General features: G+C 36.4%; 3 protein-coding genes across 3 annotated transcripts in view; 2 read left to right on the top strand and 1 right to left on the bottom strand.

The window, feature by feature from the left end:
* LOC106712749 overlaps positions 1 to 16993 on the bottom strand; it is a 50450-nt gene that overhangs the window by 27063 nt on the left and 6394 nt on the right. The window lies entirely within an intron of this gene.
* LOC106712807 (maltase A1) lies at positions 4275 to 9340 on the top strand. Its single transcript, XM_014505454.2, has 9 exons — positions 4275 to 4373; positions 5038 to 5190; positions 6013 to 6192; positions 6800 to 6966; positions 7183 to 7568; positions 7718 to 7919; positions 8102 to 8458; positions 8559 to 8797; positions 9149 to 9340. The coding sequence occupies exons 1-9, from the start codon at positions 4280 to 4282 to the stop codon at positions 9219 to 9221; spliced, it is 1851 nt and encodes a 616-aa protein (XP_014360940.2). The 5' UTR covers positions 4275 to 4279; the 3' UTR covers positions 9222 to 9340.
* On the top strand, positions 12049 to 15797 carry LOC106712808 (maltase 1). The gene is made up of 8 exons (XM_014505455.2): positions 12049 to 12259; positions 12689 to 12868; positions 13050 to 13207; positions 13315 to 13700; positions 13843 to 14044; positions 14176 to 14532; positions 14755 to 14993; positions 15718 to 15797. Exons 1-8 carry the CDS (start codon positions 12049 to 12051, stop codon positions 15788 to 15790), a joined length of 1806 nt encoding a protein of 601 aa, XP_014360941.2. The 3' UTR covers positions 15791 to 15797.

Genomic DNA, 16993 nt, shown 5'->3' with positions numbered 1-16993 from the left:
TATCCGAAAACATCCGCTTTAGTTCTCTTTTTCATTTTTTTTCCCGCCCGCGGTTATTCCGAAGTTACGCTTGATCGTTCGTTTCGTTTTTTTATTCTGTGGTTTGTTTTGATTGGTTAAAGATGACTTTGATGTTCTATTCGTAACTTTTTCCACTGTTTGTTATTTTGAAAGGCAAAGAATTGTGGTAACATTTTTATAAATATTATAGGAAAATTCAAAAATAAAAACTTTTCGCCAAAATGGAATATTTATGCATCACACAAATAAAATCATATTCCAAAAATTACATACGCCGCTTTTAAGTAGTAGGTAATATCAAATTTCAATGTTTTAACAACTTTATTCACATAATTTCAAAACATCCAGAAGAGTCTCATACATTCTCTAGACAAGTGTGTGGTGAAGGTGCGGCTTGCGGGGAGCGAACGGCGCTGGAGCCACAGGCGCAATTAAAATTCTCTCTCGGCCGAGATGCAAAAAAGGACATGTTAAACAACTGGATTAAAAAAAAACTCATCGCGTGCAATTTATTTTGTTCCCCCACAAGTATTTTCTCTATCGTCTAGTCTTAGCGTAATTAAATTCCGATTCATGGACTAACTAGGAAATATCTAGAAATAAAACAAAACGGTTTGTAATTATCTTAGAGTCGAAATTAACGTTAGCAACATTACTAGTAGACTACTTTATTTATCTTTCGGAAATTTTATTTGAATAAAATACTTTGTAAATCAATTATATTTCAAAAAATACGAAGTAATTTTGGCAAATCACATCTTGGTATGTAAGTAACAAATTAAGTACATCAAACTATCCAAGGAATATCACGTCGTGCTAATATATGCACATATCAAAAGGTAGTAAATACCTTTCTTTACACAATCTATACATAAAATGTTGATGTATTTTACGAATCTTGAATAATTAATTACTTCAGAAAAAGCGTCAGTAAAGATTGGAATCGGAGACCGAAGCGTGTTCATAATTTCCGTCAAAATTTAACCTCACAGACCCTTCGAATCCCTTGACCCAAATTCGTTTGAAGATTCAATAGACAACTTTCTTTTTATTATTACATATATTTTACACGAAATCTAAAATCAATAAATAAATATATCTTAAATTCTTAACTAATATAGGAACGGCTAAAACACTCTCGTACATTTGTCCGGTGTCAGCACCGACTAGTTTCGAGCCCATCGGTGGCTCTTTATCTGAGTGAGTGGGTCTGGTATTATTTCGCGGACGCGTCCGGTGCCGATACCGGACAAGTGTATATGAGTGTTTTAGCCGTTTTCTAGATTAGTTAATGACAATGTCTCACAAATGTTTGAATAACTTAAATTCTTAATTAGCTTGTTTGAAAAACAAAACATATCGCAAGTTTAATAGAAAAATAAATTTGGCAACTATCTGCAAGTCACTTGACAACAACTTTGACAGTAAGCGGGTAAAGAAAACGACTATATTTGTTCGTTGAGTCTACGCTTACAACATATATTCATCGCCATGACAGTTAGTGCTTTTTAGTTCGCGAAAATAACATTCTCCATGTTTTATTTATCTTGTAAAAATGGTGACCGAATCCAATCAGAAACCTTTCCATTCTGGCGCTAAATGCTTAGTTAAAAAAATAATAGAATCTTTTATAAATTACTGAATTATTATTACACATATTATTAATCAAATAATGAATATGATTACATAATATTGTACATAAGCAGCTTTGAGAGTAATATTAACTTTATATTCTCCTCATGATTAACGGACCGTAATCCTGATTACGTATACGCACACTGGAGCGAAATCCTTCGGCTTACGAGCACTAAATATACAGCCATAATGGCTTCATACGACCTCATAATATTTTTCTCACGTACCGCTTCGCCGCGATTGGATCGTCGAATATTTCGTTTAGGCGGTACACCGCCTAATTCCAGTGTAAATGAGGCGGCGGACCCTGGCCGAGGCCCTGATATCGACAGGGGCTGCGGAGATCAGCGTGATTAATTAAGCACCCTGCCCTGCGTGTGATTAATGCGTCCCATGAAAAAAAATCTGCGAAAAATCAATTCGCTTCTTACACGCGCCGCGCACAAGCGGCCAGAGTTGCTAACATGAGTGGATCTGACGTCTCCTCAATTAATCATCGCCATTTAGATTGAATAATGCGATGAGTTGCAACGACATAGTTGTCAGCCGACGTCATTAATAAGCAGAGGAGTGGATTCGATTGTACTTTTGAAACTTTTACGACGTTAAGTACTACTTACTTCTTTGGTATTTGCTGATTACGTATGCGACCTGGATGGTATTAGAAGATATCTTTTTAATTAAAAATCATGACATTGTTTTTCTTAAAACAGTAACAAATAGTCAATTAAGATAAAGGAAACAGAGCAAATCTAATATATAAAATTCTCGTGTCACAGTTTTCGTTGCCATACTCCTCCGAAACGGCTTGACCGATTCTCATGAAATTTTGTGAGCATATTCAGTAGGTCTGAGAACTATTTTTCATAACCCCTCCCCATTTTTTTTAACTGCGCACGGTCGGAGTCGCGGGCGACAGTTAGTAATACATAAGAATATCAAGCAGATATGGTTGCTTATCGAGTATAAATAAGCAGATGTTTCTAGGGATTGGACACACTTGGGAGTACAATAGTAATACATCCCTCACAGATGGGTATAATGAATGTACCCCCAGCTTTAGTTCATAGTATCGCACTATTACCAGTGTTAGATAGCATAAGTTGTATTGATAACGTTATCACATGAAATATGCGTAATTTATTTAAAGAAGTTGGAACTAACTTTAATACAAAAGTAATCTATATATAGTTTACATTCCTTGTGAGCTAATAATGGGAGTTTATTTATAGCAGGCGACAGAGTTGTAAAAATATTTTATATTGGTAATTTAATGTGTGTATTAAAATGAATTAACATGGTAATTAAAATTTATATCATTTTATGCGGCATTAGATATTTACCGGATATTTAATTGATAACGAGTGGATTATAAAACTCGTGTGGAGTTGATAATGTCGGGATTAAAATTGATTGTATGTTTTGATAAAATAATCTATCCAACGATCGGCGAAGTACTAGTCATGTACATGTAAAAGTCAAAAAGACATGATTCAATTGTTTTGGCCCACACATTGATTTGGCCATCATGATGTTGGTTTGAAGGTATCCGTGGAACCGCTCAACGGATCTTGATAAAATTCGACACAGATCTAGACCATAGTCTGGGAGAATACATAAGCTACTTATTATGTTTTTTTTAATTCGGCGCGAACGGAGTCGCGGGCGACAACTAGTGGAAAATATTGTCTACATTAGTTTATATAACACATAAATATGTAGATACGTTTTACGTAACATTTATATTATTTAATTTCAGAGATCCGTTCACATAAAGTATTGCTGATAAATTTAGGCTTTTAGGCTCGGAGCCTACCCCAAGTTAGGGGTGACTAGGCCATAGTTAACCACGCTGGCACAGTGCGGCTTGACTTCACACATATCATTGAATTTCTTTACAGATATGTGCAGGTTGCATCACGATGTTTTCCTTCACCGTAAGAACATCGGATAAATGTACATCGAAAATCGAAAAACACATTGGTACATGGCGGGAATCGAACCCAGAACCGGCAGGTTGCAAGTCAAGTGGTTAACCCCTGAGCCACCGACGCTCCAAATTGATAAATTTATCTGGAACATATGTAATTTATTTTTTTGTTTTTATTTACAAGAATTTCCTTTATTAGAGCGTGGAATGTATCTGAAGTATGCTAATTATACGATGAACATTATTTTTCAACTTTTCAACAACTTTAATTCAGATAATCTTTTAATAACACTTTTCTTACAAATAACAAAATGTTGTGTCAAGATAAGCATTTTCTTCTTCATTTATTTATTTTCTGTATTGGAAAAAAGGAACATGTCTTGTTATTTTAGTGCATATTTAATATAATTTAATGCATGAACTACTAAACAACTTGGAATCTTATTAGGATCCGTTCAATCTTTGTCGCAAATGGAGAAAGCAATACAAGGTACTGCACAAATATATTAGAATAAACTCAGGCTGCACCAAAATACTTTGCACAAACCTTAAGTTTTGTAATGTGGGGTCCACTATTATCATATCGGCATTAGAATCTAAACACCCCAACTAGTGCAAAAATAATTATCAATCATGATAGCACAATCTGTAAAGTCGGCTTAATCCATGATAAATAATGGTTGAGAGGTGCGCATGCGCATTGTCCCCGGCACAGACGCGATGGGTACAGCTCTGAAAGCGGCCGCAATTGCGGTGGCCGCCCTGGCCGTCGTGGGAGGCATTGCAAGTAAGCTATTGACCAATTATTAACGTATTTTGATCCGCACTGACTATGCATTGATCCGCTCTGATTACGCTTATTTTTCTAGACTACATTTTCAAAAATAAAGCGAGTAGTATCTACTTAATATATCAACTAATAAATCAACCGATCACGTTATTTATAAGACCACTGTTTTAATTTTAAGTAATATAGTAACTAGATTTATTTCGTTATAGATGAGGCAACATTTGTCATTATTATATTTATTTTTATAATCTCTTCTTAGGCACGATAAGATAATGAATTAATGGTAACAACGTATGCTGTAATTTGTCTAAAGATTACAAGCGGCTTAAGAAAAATAAACATCATATACAAAAATATTCACAAATGCCCAAATGGTTTTAAACTTTATCAGTATATTTGAGCCTGCAGTAATATGCCCAAGTGTTGGCTTTTTGATAATAAAAAAATAACAATGAATTTCTTAAAATCAATGTTTATATAAGAAATCGGCTACACTTCTCTCTTATATATGTCACTCAACTTGAATTTCTCTTTTACTTGTTCCAATAGAACGCACTCCATAAATTCGGATGAAAAGAGGAAGCGGAGAATACTACATAACCTTATCTCTCTATTCAAAATGTTTAAAATATTTTTAATGATGTTCATATTCAATTTCCAGTCGGTATAACATTCGCGGTGCTATCGACGCAGACCACTGCGCCTGCACCTCCCGAGCTGCTACCCCTCGACTGGTGGAAGCACTGCATACTCTACCAGATCTATCCGAGGTCGTTCAAAGACAGCGATGGAGATGGCATCGGCGACTTGAAAGGTAAAATTTATTTTATTTAACGATATAATCGCAAGTTAGTACTTTAATAGTAATATTTAGGATCCCAACAGAAACATTGCTTCAAAAATCTGACTGTGATTCCATTACCGAAGATTCCGCAGCCCTTAAAACATCGTTCGGTAGTAAGATAAGAGAACAGTGAACCAATAAATACTGTTATTGAATCAATTGACAAAACAAAAAGTAAAAACAATTTCGATACAGCTTAAAATAAACAGATAAGACTGCATGCCTATTAACGCGTATGCATAAAAAGGTGTTGTTATTTTTTGAAGTAGAGCAGAAAAACATTTAAATAAAAATAATCGATGTTATTAATATTAAAAAAGATGTTATGTAAAAAAAGGCCTACAAGAAATGATAGGACAAAAACGTGCAATCATGATTAATTCGAACAACGCGGATTGATTTAGATAAGTAAATTCAGGGTTAGATGTATGACAATTTAAAACTAAAGAAATTAAAGGCAGTGTGTAATCAAATCTGTAATATAAGGCGGCAATTATAAATGTTAAATCAGATCCAAGCTGAATTTCTTAAATAGTTTTCTAATTTGCATTTTTATAGTACTTTTTAGAACAATAACAAAATAATCAGATTTTTTTATATTAATAAAATTAAGATTTATTTATTTTATTTTTTTTCTTTGACTATGATAGTGATTTGATATTTTGCGCAGAGATTACGCCATCAGTCACCGACGTAATCATGATTTACAATAAAGTATAGGTGTACTTCCTGCCTAACAATAACATAATCGTCAAATGTCAAGTAAATTGCAGCCAATTGTCGTAATTGCAGGAATCATCAGCGAGTTGGAACATTTTGTGGACGCCGGTGTTGATGCTATTTGGATGTCGCCGATTTTCGAATCTCCTATGGTCGATTTCGGATATGATATCAGCAATTTTTATAAAATTCACTACGAATATGGAACTATGGAAGATTTTGAGGAATTACTAAAGAAAGCCCATGAATTAGGCAAGTATTTAACTTCCGCACACATTATTTTTTTCAAGGTCAGTGTCAATAATTTCGTCTAAAAACTAGAAATTAAATTTGATTCTTTTACTATTGCCTCTCGTTCATAGGTGACATAAAATTTCTCCTAAAAACATGAGATAAATCGTAATACTTAAAACAATTTATCTTCTATTTAATGATAATTATACATATAAAACTATTTGTACATGTTGATATCAAATCAGGCATTGTTGATAAAATCTGCTTATTAGATATATATAATAGTACAAAAATTATATTAAAATCGATAAACGTTATGCGGAACTGTAAAAAGATTTTTTATTTATTGACTCCGTAATAATAATATTGGACTGATAGCTAAAATCTTCGACCAATATTTTAAGAAGCTTTCGCTAAACAGTTGAGTTAAGGGACCGATACAAAAGGCAGATTTTAGAAACCGCGCACATAGTGAGAAGATTCCTGTCTCTGCAGTCCTGAATGCTGGTTGCTTGAGCCATGGAATTCCGCAGCAGGCTGTTGCACTATTTTCTATATAATATATTTTGTCATACTTTTTATTAAATGAATATGAATAATAAATAAATAAATATTTATTTTGCAGGTATAAAAGTACTATTGGATTTTGTTCCCAATCATGCGAGCACAGAGTCTGAGTATTTCATCAATTCTGAGAAAAGAGTACCGGGATATGAAGACTATTTCGTGTGGGCTGACTCGCCAGGGCCGGATCCTAATAATGCCAGTGTTATGCGTCCACCTTCTAACTGGGTACGTTTTATTCAATGATTTATCTATTGTTCCTTCATTTCTGAGGATTGAAACCTCACTACGGTACTATCTTCCTATCTCTCGCTTTTACGGTATTTTTAAAGTCTATGAATGTTTTTATAAATCAAACAGTTATAATGCTCATGTTTCTAAGCTCAATACCTCTTGTTTATCGTAATATACCAATAATGTGTTTGTTATTGTTATAATTTACAGGTTAGCCAGTTCGGAGGATCGGCATGGGAATGGAGCGAGGCTCGTCAACAGTTCTACCTCCATCAGTTCGCAATCGAGCAAGCAGACTTCAACTTTAGAAATCCAGTGGTCAGGCAAGAGATGTTCAACATAATGCAGTTTTGGCTAGACAAGGGCGCTGATGGATTTAGAGTGGATGCTCTGCCTTACCTGATGGAAGCGAACCCCGCTGACCACAACGGTAGCTACCCTGACGACCCTCTAAGTGGAATAAATCATTTCGAATCGCATCAGTTGGGCTACACGATCCCACTCTACACTAAAGACCTGATCGAGCTGTATGACATCGTTTATGAATGGAGGGAATTCGTCGACAAATATCTTGAGGACAATCCTGGTGACACTAGGTCAGTTATTATAAATCTTTTTGCAATAACATTCTTTCTATGCTTTTCTATGTATGTATTTTTATACTTTATATAAAGTTGTGTAAGCAGCATCTTTTCCATAATATTTTTATACTTTTTTAACTTAATGTTTTTTCCTAATATTGCAGAGTTCTCTTCTCGGAAGGTTACGCCAATGTGACGATGACGATGTTATACTATGGTAACGAGGAGGGCGCAGTGGGGGCGCACTTTCCCTTCAACTTTGACTTTATCACGGACCTGTCTGCCAAATCCAATGCTAGAGATTTTGTGTACATTATACTTAGGTGGCTCACGTACATGCCCCACGGCGGTGTTCCTAACTGGGTGGTAAGAATTCTTGAATTTGTTGATATTTTTTTCAATAAAAAGTAGTAAAGATGTTTAAAGTGTTTACAAAGCTAGCTCCTCTAATTTATAAATAAAGAAATTCCAAAAACATAGTACAGATTATTACTACTCACAAAGTTGCTTAACTACATTCAATAAAGTTTTTGAAATGTTATGTTCAGTTTGGCAACCATGACAACAACAGAATGCCGACTCGATTCCGGCACAATATGGTGGACGGCTTGAACTCTCTCAATATGTTGCTGCCGGGAGTGGCAGTGACGTACCAGGGCGAAGAGATCGGGATGAGGGATGGCTACGTCAGCTGGGAAGACACTGTTGACGTAGAAGCTTGCAACAGAGGAGACGAGGACACCTACCAACTCTACTCCAGAGATCCTGCCCGAACCCCATACCATTGGAACAACGGTACCAACGCCGGATTCTCAACGGGAGAGAAGACCTGGTTACCGGTCGCTGATGATTTCACTGAAATAAATCTAGCGAAACAGAAAGAAGATGTTCGAAGTCATTACAAGGTAGTGCACGTATACGAGAGTATAAACTTCTATCCCTTGAGATGTTCAAAGGACTTAAGAGACTATCGTACTTCAATAAATATTTTGTTGTAATTTCCAGGTGTACCAAGCACTAACAGCTCTTCGCAAGGAGAAGACGCTGGCTTACGGCGAGTACGATATTAGAGCGTTGTCGGACAGCACGCTATACCTGGTGAGGACGCTGCCCACACATCGGACTTATGTGCTGCTGTTCAACGTGGCTGACACATCTGACACGGTGCGACTGGACCGCGTGCCGCATCTCAAGCTACCCGCCACTGTATACGTATCTAGTGTACATTCGAACAGACTAGCTGGGTAAGTTGAACTAAAAATTTCCTACGAAAAGTTAAACTTCAAATTTTTCAAAATCACATTTGCTATTAAAAAATAACGACTTTGTGTACCTCGTGATCGTATCAGGCGTTCGTGTTAGTCTTTAGAACAAGTCTTAACAATTATTTTATATTCAGAGTGTCACAATCGTGTCTCAAACGTCCTAATACTGCTTACAATGGAACAGTATCAAATAGGCACGAATTGTAAAGTTATTTTTTTAATTCAGTACCACTGCATTCACGTATATTGTATAGTTACAATACACTACTATGTACATTTATAAAAGAATATAAAACTAGTTTATTGTATTATTTACATAATATGTTACAGGGCTACTATAGACGGAGAGCAGGTGACGCTGCAGGCGGGAGAGGCGCTCGTATTGAGGTCGGATCCGGTTTGATATTCGCCATTGTGATTGGACAAAGTAGAATCTTGTACATATTATTTATTTTAAGTGATAATTTATATTTTATGTGTATGTTGATAAATGGATCTTATTAATCCTTTTTATTTAGAAATGGAACGTAATATTATTAATTAAAAATGTAATGATAATAATAAACTGTTTTTTTTTTACAATTTGCATCTTACTCTCTGATGTTATACAGTGGTAGAGCCAACAACAACACTAAATTGGCCGGTTCGGTGCCACGACCACAGAGAAGACAAGCGTGAAGTGGAAGTAATTCCTCGTTTCGTCTGACCAGTGTGTGCGTTTCGGTAGCCTAGTTTTTGTCTAATTTCCCTTTCCACTCTTTTATTATAAAGAAAGGGTCCTTTCTTAGTCGATTAACAGGTTTGCTGCCACCTGAAAAATTTGAAAAATTTGAGGTCAACCAGGAGACCACATATATTTTTTTGCTGGAATAAATTTAAAAGTTTATTTCTGCATAAGAACTCAACCGTCCAACATACTCAAAAACCAAAAACACATTAAGAAAATTTGAAATTTCAAGCGCAGTGCCGAGTGCCGCGCTCGTGAATCTAATCCGACGAGAGACCGCACCGGTGCGTGGACGGCCCCTAGCATAGACACCGTACCCCGCACCCGTGCGTGGGTGGCAGCGAATGTGTTAAAGGCACGCAAAGCTTCTGGAAATTGCGAATGTCTATGTGCACAGATTGCTCTGCTAACTTGGTGAATTCAGGTTCAGGCCACTTGCTCGTTTACTACATTATGATATAAAAAATGTATTGTTTCGGCAGTGCAATTAATAACGTATAAAATTATACGATCAACATTATCTACAATGAATTATCTAATTAATTAAAACCCGGTTACAATTATTTCACGTTCTTTTGTAATGTTTTATTACTTGAGTGGCTGGCAAGCAATGTCATCAGACGATTTGCACCTCGTTAGAGCAACACAATTTTTTTTTTTACGAAGGTAAGAAAAGTACCGATGATAAAATCATGCTGAATTATTGCTGTTTTTTTAATTAAAACGCAGAAAATATCACTTTTAATATGTTAATATTATTAAACTATTGTTTGATTCATTACATTATAAATGCAAAGACAGCGCCCAATCTTCAGTATTGAAGGACAGATTATTCTTTCGCACTATAATAAATATCGATAGCTGGTTGCATTGAATTCCCGATTAGTGTTGGAATGGACACAATTGGTAGTGTAAGTTTAATTCAACAGAGTATTTACAACACATGATTTAGCTTGTAAAATACAACACGACTGATAAAACATATAAACTGAAAAGGAAAATTTTCGGGAGCAGAATTCAAAACAATGTCAAACTATTCCAGCCACCTACGCTTGCGTTATACGAATTTGCTTTGTGTAAATACGATATAAAGCGCTAAGTTGGCCTCGAATACATTTTGAACTTTTATTTGGAAACGTTTATCCCGGCCTTTGATACGAAAGCCAGATTCCGCTGCGGAATTCCGCTGTTCCATACTTGTTCCAAACATTCACCACTTTGCGGTGCGCGTCATAAAAGCGTTGTTTTTCGTAGCTTTTTGGAGCAATAACATTTTGCACGATTTTACCCCGCGGCCAGTTCCGCGTTCATTTCTCGTTACTAGTGCGTTTTTTTTTTTTATTTCGAAATGCATTGAAAGTTATCGGTTTATAAAATGAAATGTGTAACGGCGGGATATAAAAATTTTGATGTTGTATGAAATTTACTATGATCTTTCCCACGAAATACAAATACAAATCAAAATGGGTTACGGTTTTTATGCATTATTTATTTTGACTATTATTTGTTCTGAAACGGAAATCTAATAAGATTTCTTCGTCTATTTGTAGCCCATACTATGTGTAATTTGTCAACCAATATTGAATCTATCTCTCCATTAATCACCGTTGGATTCTCAGATCAAAATCTCTGAATAAAATATATCGTCTTCCTCTACTTATCTTTAACAAAACAGTTACAACAAAATAATTTAAATGGTGATTTCGGTCTCAGAAACCCACGATTAGTGTTCTAACAGAGTAAGTTATATGTCATGAAAATTTTCTATATTTTAAGGTTGCGATGTGCTTGACATTTATTTTTCATGAATATTAATATTGTGTATAAGTTAAAACCGGATAAGACATTCTTAAAAATCTGAAGTGATGGATATACATACTTTAACCACCTTTATTCTGCACAGTCACATTTGTCTCGCACTTATCCTCTTAATGGTCAAAGCTATGACATATAACGTGCTTGAAATCACTTTCAGAGAAGACACTGACACGACCACAAAACATATTCGAATCACTCAACCTCGAGCAAAAAATATTTGTAATAAAATACCTTTGAATTCACAAAAAGGAAGTAGAGAAATGCTCAACTCACTGCAGAACACTTCGAGTTCGTAGCACACACGGTATCGGAATTTAAGCAACAGGCAGTATTTGTATGGACATTGTTCTACCACAGTCAAATTCCATTTCTACAAAAGCAAGTATCTTTGCCGTTATTAATGAACAATTGTTTAAAGGGTATGCAATATTCACGTATTGTCTTTTTCATTTTTCCCTTGACGGAAGGGTAAACTTCGTCGTTAAATCCAACGGTCGCTCTCGGCAAGGCAACTGAAGATTTTATACAATCTATTATCAAAATAGTTTATATTTTGAAGTATTATTCAAGGTTTTTCAATTACAAGTTATCATTGTCCTGAAATTTGTCATCGTAATTTAGATTATTGCCAGATAATGTTTCATTTATATATTGGTTCCTATGTGAACGGCGAGCATTGACAAAAATGCCGTCGTGGGGTAAGGTAGTGTTAATAGCAGCACTGGTCGCGGTTGCGGTGGGAGTGGTGGTGGGTACGGTGACTTGGGCACTGATGAGAAGCGACACGACGCCTCCAGATATTATAGAATTGGATTGGTGGGAGCGAACCATCATATATCAGATCTATCCACGTTCGTTTAAAGACACTGATGGCGATGGAATAGGCGATTTAAGAGGTTGGTACAGTTTATGTGGACATTACTTGACATAGATAACACCTCAGTCTCCTTACTCATCAATAAGTACTAGTTTGAATTCCTAAATTGATAAAAACCATCAACCTGCCTTTACCCCTTTGAAGGATCGGCACAGTATGTACTACTCCTCCATACATCTCTATCACTTCTTTCAATTCACCCCCTTCTTACGCATATCCTCTTTCATGCAATCCATCCATACTTTCTTTGGTTTTCATCTACCTTTGAAGTCATCCAAATTCAATCTCACTTTTTTGTTTATGTGATCAATTGACAAAATATCCAAGAGCATATTTCCATCAGTGTAATTTGATATATTTTTTTTCCAGAATAGTCCTGCGAAAAATTATTAATCAAACAAAAGGGGGATTTGTACGTAAATATAACGGGTCTGAAATTTTTGAACAGGTATAACGAGTGAACTGGAACACTTCGTGGACGCGGGCGTCGGAGCGATCTGGCTGTCGCCCATCTTTGTCTCCCCTATGGTGGACTTTGGGTATGACATCAGCGACTTCTACGACATACACTACGAGTACGGCACCATGGCTGACTTCGAGGAACTAATTCGGCGAGCTCAACAACTTGGTAGAATTTTTTCTATTAGCTTGAGCACTTTTGATAACAACGTTGCCTAGACCACTGGAGATCATTCTCTGGTACTATTTTAGGTAACATTCAGCATAAAATGTTTGCATTGTCAACTTCTAAGGTTTTTACTTCTGTAGTTAATACAGAGTAAGTTAAAATGTTTTGATCGTCTCTTAAGGTATCAAAGTGCTTTTGGACTACGTGCCGAACCACGCGAGCACGGAGTCAGAATACTTTAAGAAATCAGTAGCCAGGGAGCCAGGCTACGAGAACTTTTTCATATGGGCTGATCCTAAGATAGATGCTAATGGAAACCGCACCGTTCCTTCCAATTGGGTAACATTTCTATATAAATATTAAAAAATTAAAAATAGTCATGAGTTTTGATATAATTTCTTCACTATTTTATGTTCTGAAAATAAATATATTAAACTGTATTATAGATCAGTCAGTTCGGTGGAAGCGTGTGGGAGTGGAATGAGGGGCGGCAACAATACTACTTGCACCAGTTTGCGGTGGAGCAGGCAGATTTCAACTTCCGCGAGCCCGCCGTCAGGCAGGAGATGATTAACATCATGCAGTTTTGGATAGAGAAGGGGGCGCACGGCTTCCGTTTGGACGCTCTTCCCCACCTCTTCGAAGCAGACCCCCGCGATCACGGAGGTGTCTTCCCTGATGAACCTCTATCCGGGAACATGTTCCTGACGGGTGATCAGGTCGGATACACTACACAGGAGTATGTAAGAGATCTGATAGAGATTTATGATGTTGTCTACGAATGGAGAGAATTTGCGGACAAGTGGCAAGAAGACAACGATTCAGAAACTATGTATGTTTACGGTTATTTACTATGTATTATGTCTGTACGTTATGTACAAACTATTATAATTGTAGCTTTCTGTAATGTTGTTTTGCTGCATCATGGGTTTAAAACGATTATATATAAATACTGAAATTCAAGTTAATTCCAGAGTGCTATTAGCAGAAGCATACGCAAATATTTCAATGACTATGCTGTACTACGGCGACGAACGCGGCCGCGTCGGCTGCCACTTCCCCTTCAATTTTGACTTTATCACAAGCCTCAAGGCCACCTCCAACGCCCGGGACTTCGTCTACGTCATCAACCGCTGGCTCACCTACATGCCGCACGGAAATGTCGCCAATTGGGTGGTAATTTGAAATATTGATTATATTATGCTACTAAGACGATAACCAAATATTCATAAAACCAACAAAGATGTGACACACGCCAGATATGATCTTTATATTAAACTCAGATTTTATCATACAATTTTTTCCAGTTTGGCAACCACGATAATAGCAGAGCACCATCAAGGTTTAGGACTATTATGGTAGATGGTCTAAATGCACTAAATTTGATGCTCCCTGGAGTTGCTATCACCTACCAGGGCGAGGAGATAGGACAGAGGGATGGGTACGTCAGCTGGAACGACACTGTTGACGTTAATGCCATCAACCAAGGCAACCCCGACAACTACCTGGAGTACTCGAGAGACCCGGCGCGCACGCCCTACCATTGGAACAACTCTACCAACGCGGGATTCACCACTGGGCCGACCACCTGGCTGCCAGTAGCTGAAGACTACATGGAAATAAATCTGCAAGCGCAGAAAGATGCCGAGCGGAGTCATTACAAGGTTAATAAAATATTTTCTAAAGTAGCATCTGCAAAATAAAATGTACATTCACTTATCCACTTAATCTCTTGTTGCTATCCCGGAAAACAATAATATGAACTTGGAATTATTCAATTCAATGAAGTAGTATAGGTAAGAGTAAATAAACTGTAAAGGAATATATCCGGTACACTATCATATCTTGCCTCGTACGATTCAAATTATTTGCTTAATATTTTTCAGGTATACCAATCTCTGAGTAGACTTCGCGGAATGGCCTCACTCTCCCACGGCACCCACCACCTGGAGGCGCTGTCCGTCAACACAATGGTGCTAGTGCGTCACCTCGCCACGTACAACACCTACGCCCTACTGTTCAATGTGGGCACAGAGGAGGACACTGTCGATTTGTCTAGAGTCACATTTCTAGCAGAACCAATTACCGTCTACGAATCAAGCGTTTTCTCAAGGAGAAGAACGGGGTACCTCTTTTTTCATGATATATAATTCCAATAGTTTTTTTTTTATTAAATGAGGAAGGCAAATTCTGAATACAATATGCAATCTATAGTCCAGTAAGAGATATTTCTGTTGGTTAGAAAAAAATAGCATTTTTAATTCTTTAATTTACCTAAGGAAATTTGCAAGACTTCGTTTGTGCTTCGAAAAATACTTGATAAAAATATTTATACTATATATGTATTATGACCTAATTTCCTTATTAACTTTAATAAAGTCATCGAAATCCATTCTAAAATGTTTGCGCGGTGCACAACAAAAACTTTTAGCATCTGTATCAAAGATAACTTTCTGCATTTTACAACAGATTATTACTTTATTATACAACATGCTATATATTTTATTACGCCTATAACTGTAACCCCCGCTTATTTTTTATCTAAGTCGATTAATTATTAGATAACTATGTTATCGTCGATTGTAGTTAAGGAAAACATTTATATTGCTATTTATCATTACAAAATAATCAAATTACAAGTAAATATGGGAACGTGCTATAAATTAGTCATTCATGACATGTCATGTTATAAGGAAAATGTAAAGAAAGGAAATTTTAAAGAATTGTTAGAGGCACAATCAATCTACCAGACCTCCTCTTTTGTTAAAAGTTTGTTATTTTACATTTCTTAGCATTAGCATTCCGACAATAAGCATGCTCGTTATGTGTAAAATTGTGAATTGTTTCAGGGATACGATATCACTTGGTGAGTTGATTCTGCAGCCGGGGGAGGCGATAGTGTTGCGCGCGCCTCCAACATAACTCCAACATAAATAGTCACTAGATAATTATTGTTAAATTAAATTAGTAATAAATTTTAGGAAATTAAAATGTGATCATTATTTACAAATATCTAAAGTCACGATAGCCGGCATAGATAAAGAAATCAACTTTATATTTATTGATTCAGAGATAGTTCTTGTAAATATAAAGTTGATCAAAATTAAATTAAAGCTAGTGTAGTTACAACTTCAAGATTATCCAAAAGACAAAAAAAATACTCACACTATATGTATTTTTCAAAACTTCAAAGCTATAGTATTAGTGGAAAATACCCATATTTTACAGAATTTAATTGAATAGTACAGTAATGTACAAAATATCAAAAAAGCAAAATAGAATTCAAGTAACGTAAACAATTTTCTCATAACAACTAACATATCATCCTCCGGGGTGTTATTAAAATTTGCGCTCGTCAACAAATGACATAGTGCGGTGCTCGGAGACCTCTTTAGTACTATATTACTCGGTACGTACCGTAATTTGTCTCGTAACGGAGGGGCGATTACCGGCCGGTTGCTGACGTCGCTTCCGGCGTAGTGACGGCCCTGAGTGCACTCCGTACCGCATTTAGGACGTTACGGTATTTTAGCAAAGTTGCACGCCACCCCAGCCGGGCTGGTACGTCGTGCTCTAGATTTAAATTTAAAACGTTTTAATGACAGCACTTCGGATTAATGTACCGGTTTAATAAAATGATAAGCGATTTTAAACAGAAATTGTGGCACAAAAATATATTCTGAAGTTTAAAGATAAAATTTCATGCTACTTTGTTTAAATGACAATAATAGTTATTCTATAGTTAATGTTTGTTTTTATATCTTTTTCTAACTTTCATGTATTTTACCGGATTTTTTCTTTTTGCTTACGTTAAAGACGAAGTCACTTCACTAGTATAACAAGGTCATGGTGTACGATAAATGATCATTACTGAGGCAATCTCTGTTAGCATGGAGCTCATCGCGCTCGCGTTAGTACTGGCCCTGGGGGGTCCGGGTGGCGTAGGTGGTACGGGGGATGTAGGGCCGGCGGAACGCTGGTGGGGTAATGCGGTTTATTATAGGATCCAAGTTGATTCCTTCAAGGATAGCGACGGTGATGGATTGGGAGATTTGCAAGGTAATTTTTGAGAGATTCATGTATTCGCTTATAATAACAACCGAGCCGTGGTAACAGCCATGACTC

Source organism: Papilio machaon, chromosome 1, assembly GCF_912999745.1.
Source record: "Papilio machaon chromosome 1, ilPapMach1.1, whole genome shotgun sequence".
NCBI classification, from domain to species: Eukaryota; Metazoa; Arthropoda; class Insecta; order Lepidoptera; family Papilionidae; genus Papilio; species Papilio machaon.
The sequence above is the reverse complement of the archived record's forward strand: the minus strand, read 5'-3'. Positions and strand labels throughout refer to the sequence as shown.

What these genes read in the sequence shown, in the direction of transcription:
- LOC106712807 (XM_014505454.2), top strand. Translation starts at nt 4,280, where the DNA reads ATGCGCATTGTCCCCGGCACAGACGCGATGGGTACAGCTCTGAAAGCG. An exon ending in TGGCATCGGCGACTTGAAAG is followed by an intron (nt 5,191 to 6,012) that starts GTAAAATTTATT and finishes TCGTAATTGCAG; the next exon opens with GAATCATCAGCGAGTTGGAA. An exon ending in TGCGTCCACCTTCTAACTGG is followed by an intron (nt 6,967 to 7,182) that starts GTACGTTTTATT and finishes TATAATTTACAG; the next exon opens with GTTAGCCAGTTCGGAGGATC.
- LOC106712808 (XM_014505455.2), top strand. Translation starts at nt 12,049, where the DNA reads ATGCCGTCGTGGGGTAAGGTAGTGTTAATAGCAGCACTGGTCGCGGTT. An exon ending in GCACCGTTCCTTCCAATTGG is followed by an intron (nt 13,208 to 13,314) that starts GTAACATTTCTA and finishes ACTGTATTATAG; the next exon opens with ATCAGTCAGTTCGGTGGAAG. An exon ending in TTCTCAAGGAGAAGAACGGG is followed by an intron (nt 14,994 to 15,717) that starts GTACCTCTTTTT and finishes GAATTGTTTCAG; the next exon opens with GGATACGATATCACTTGGTG.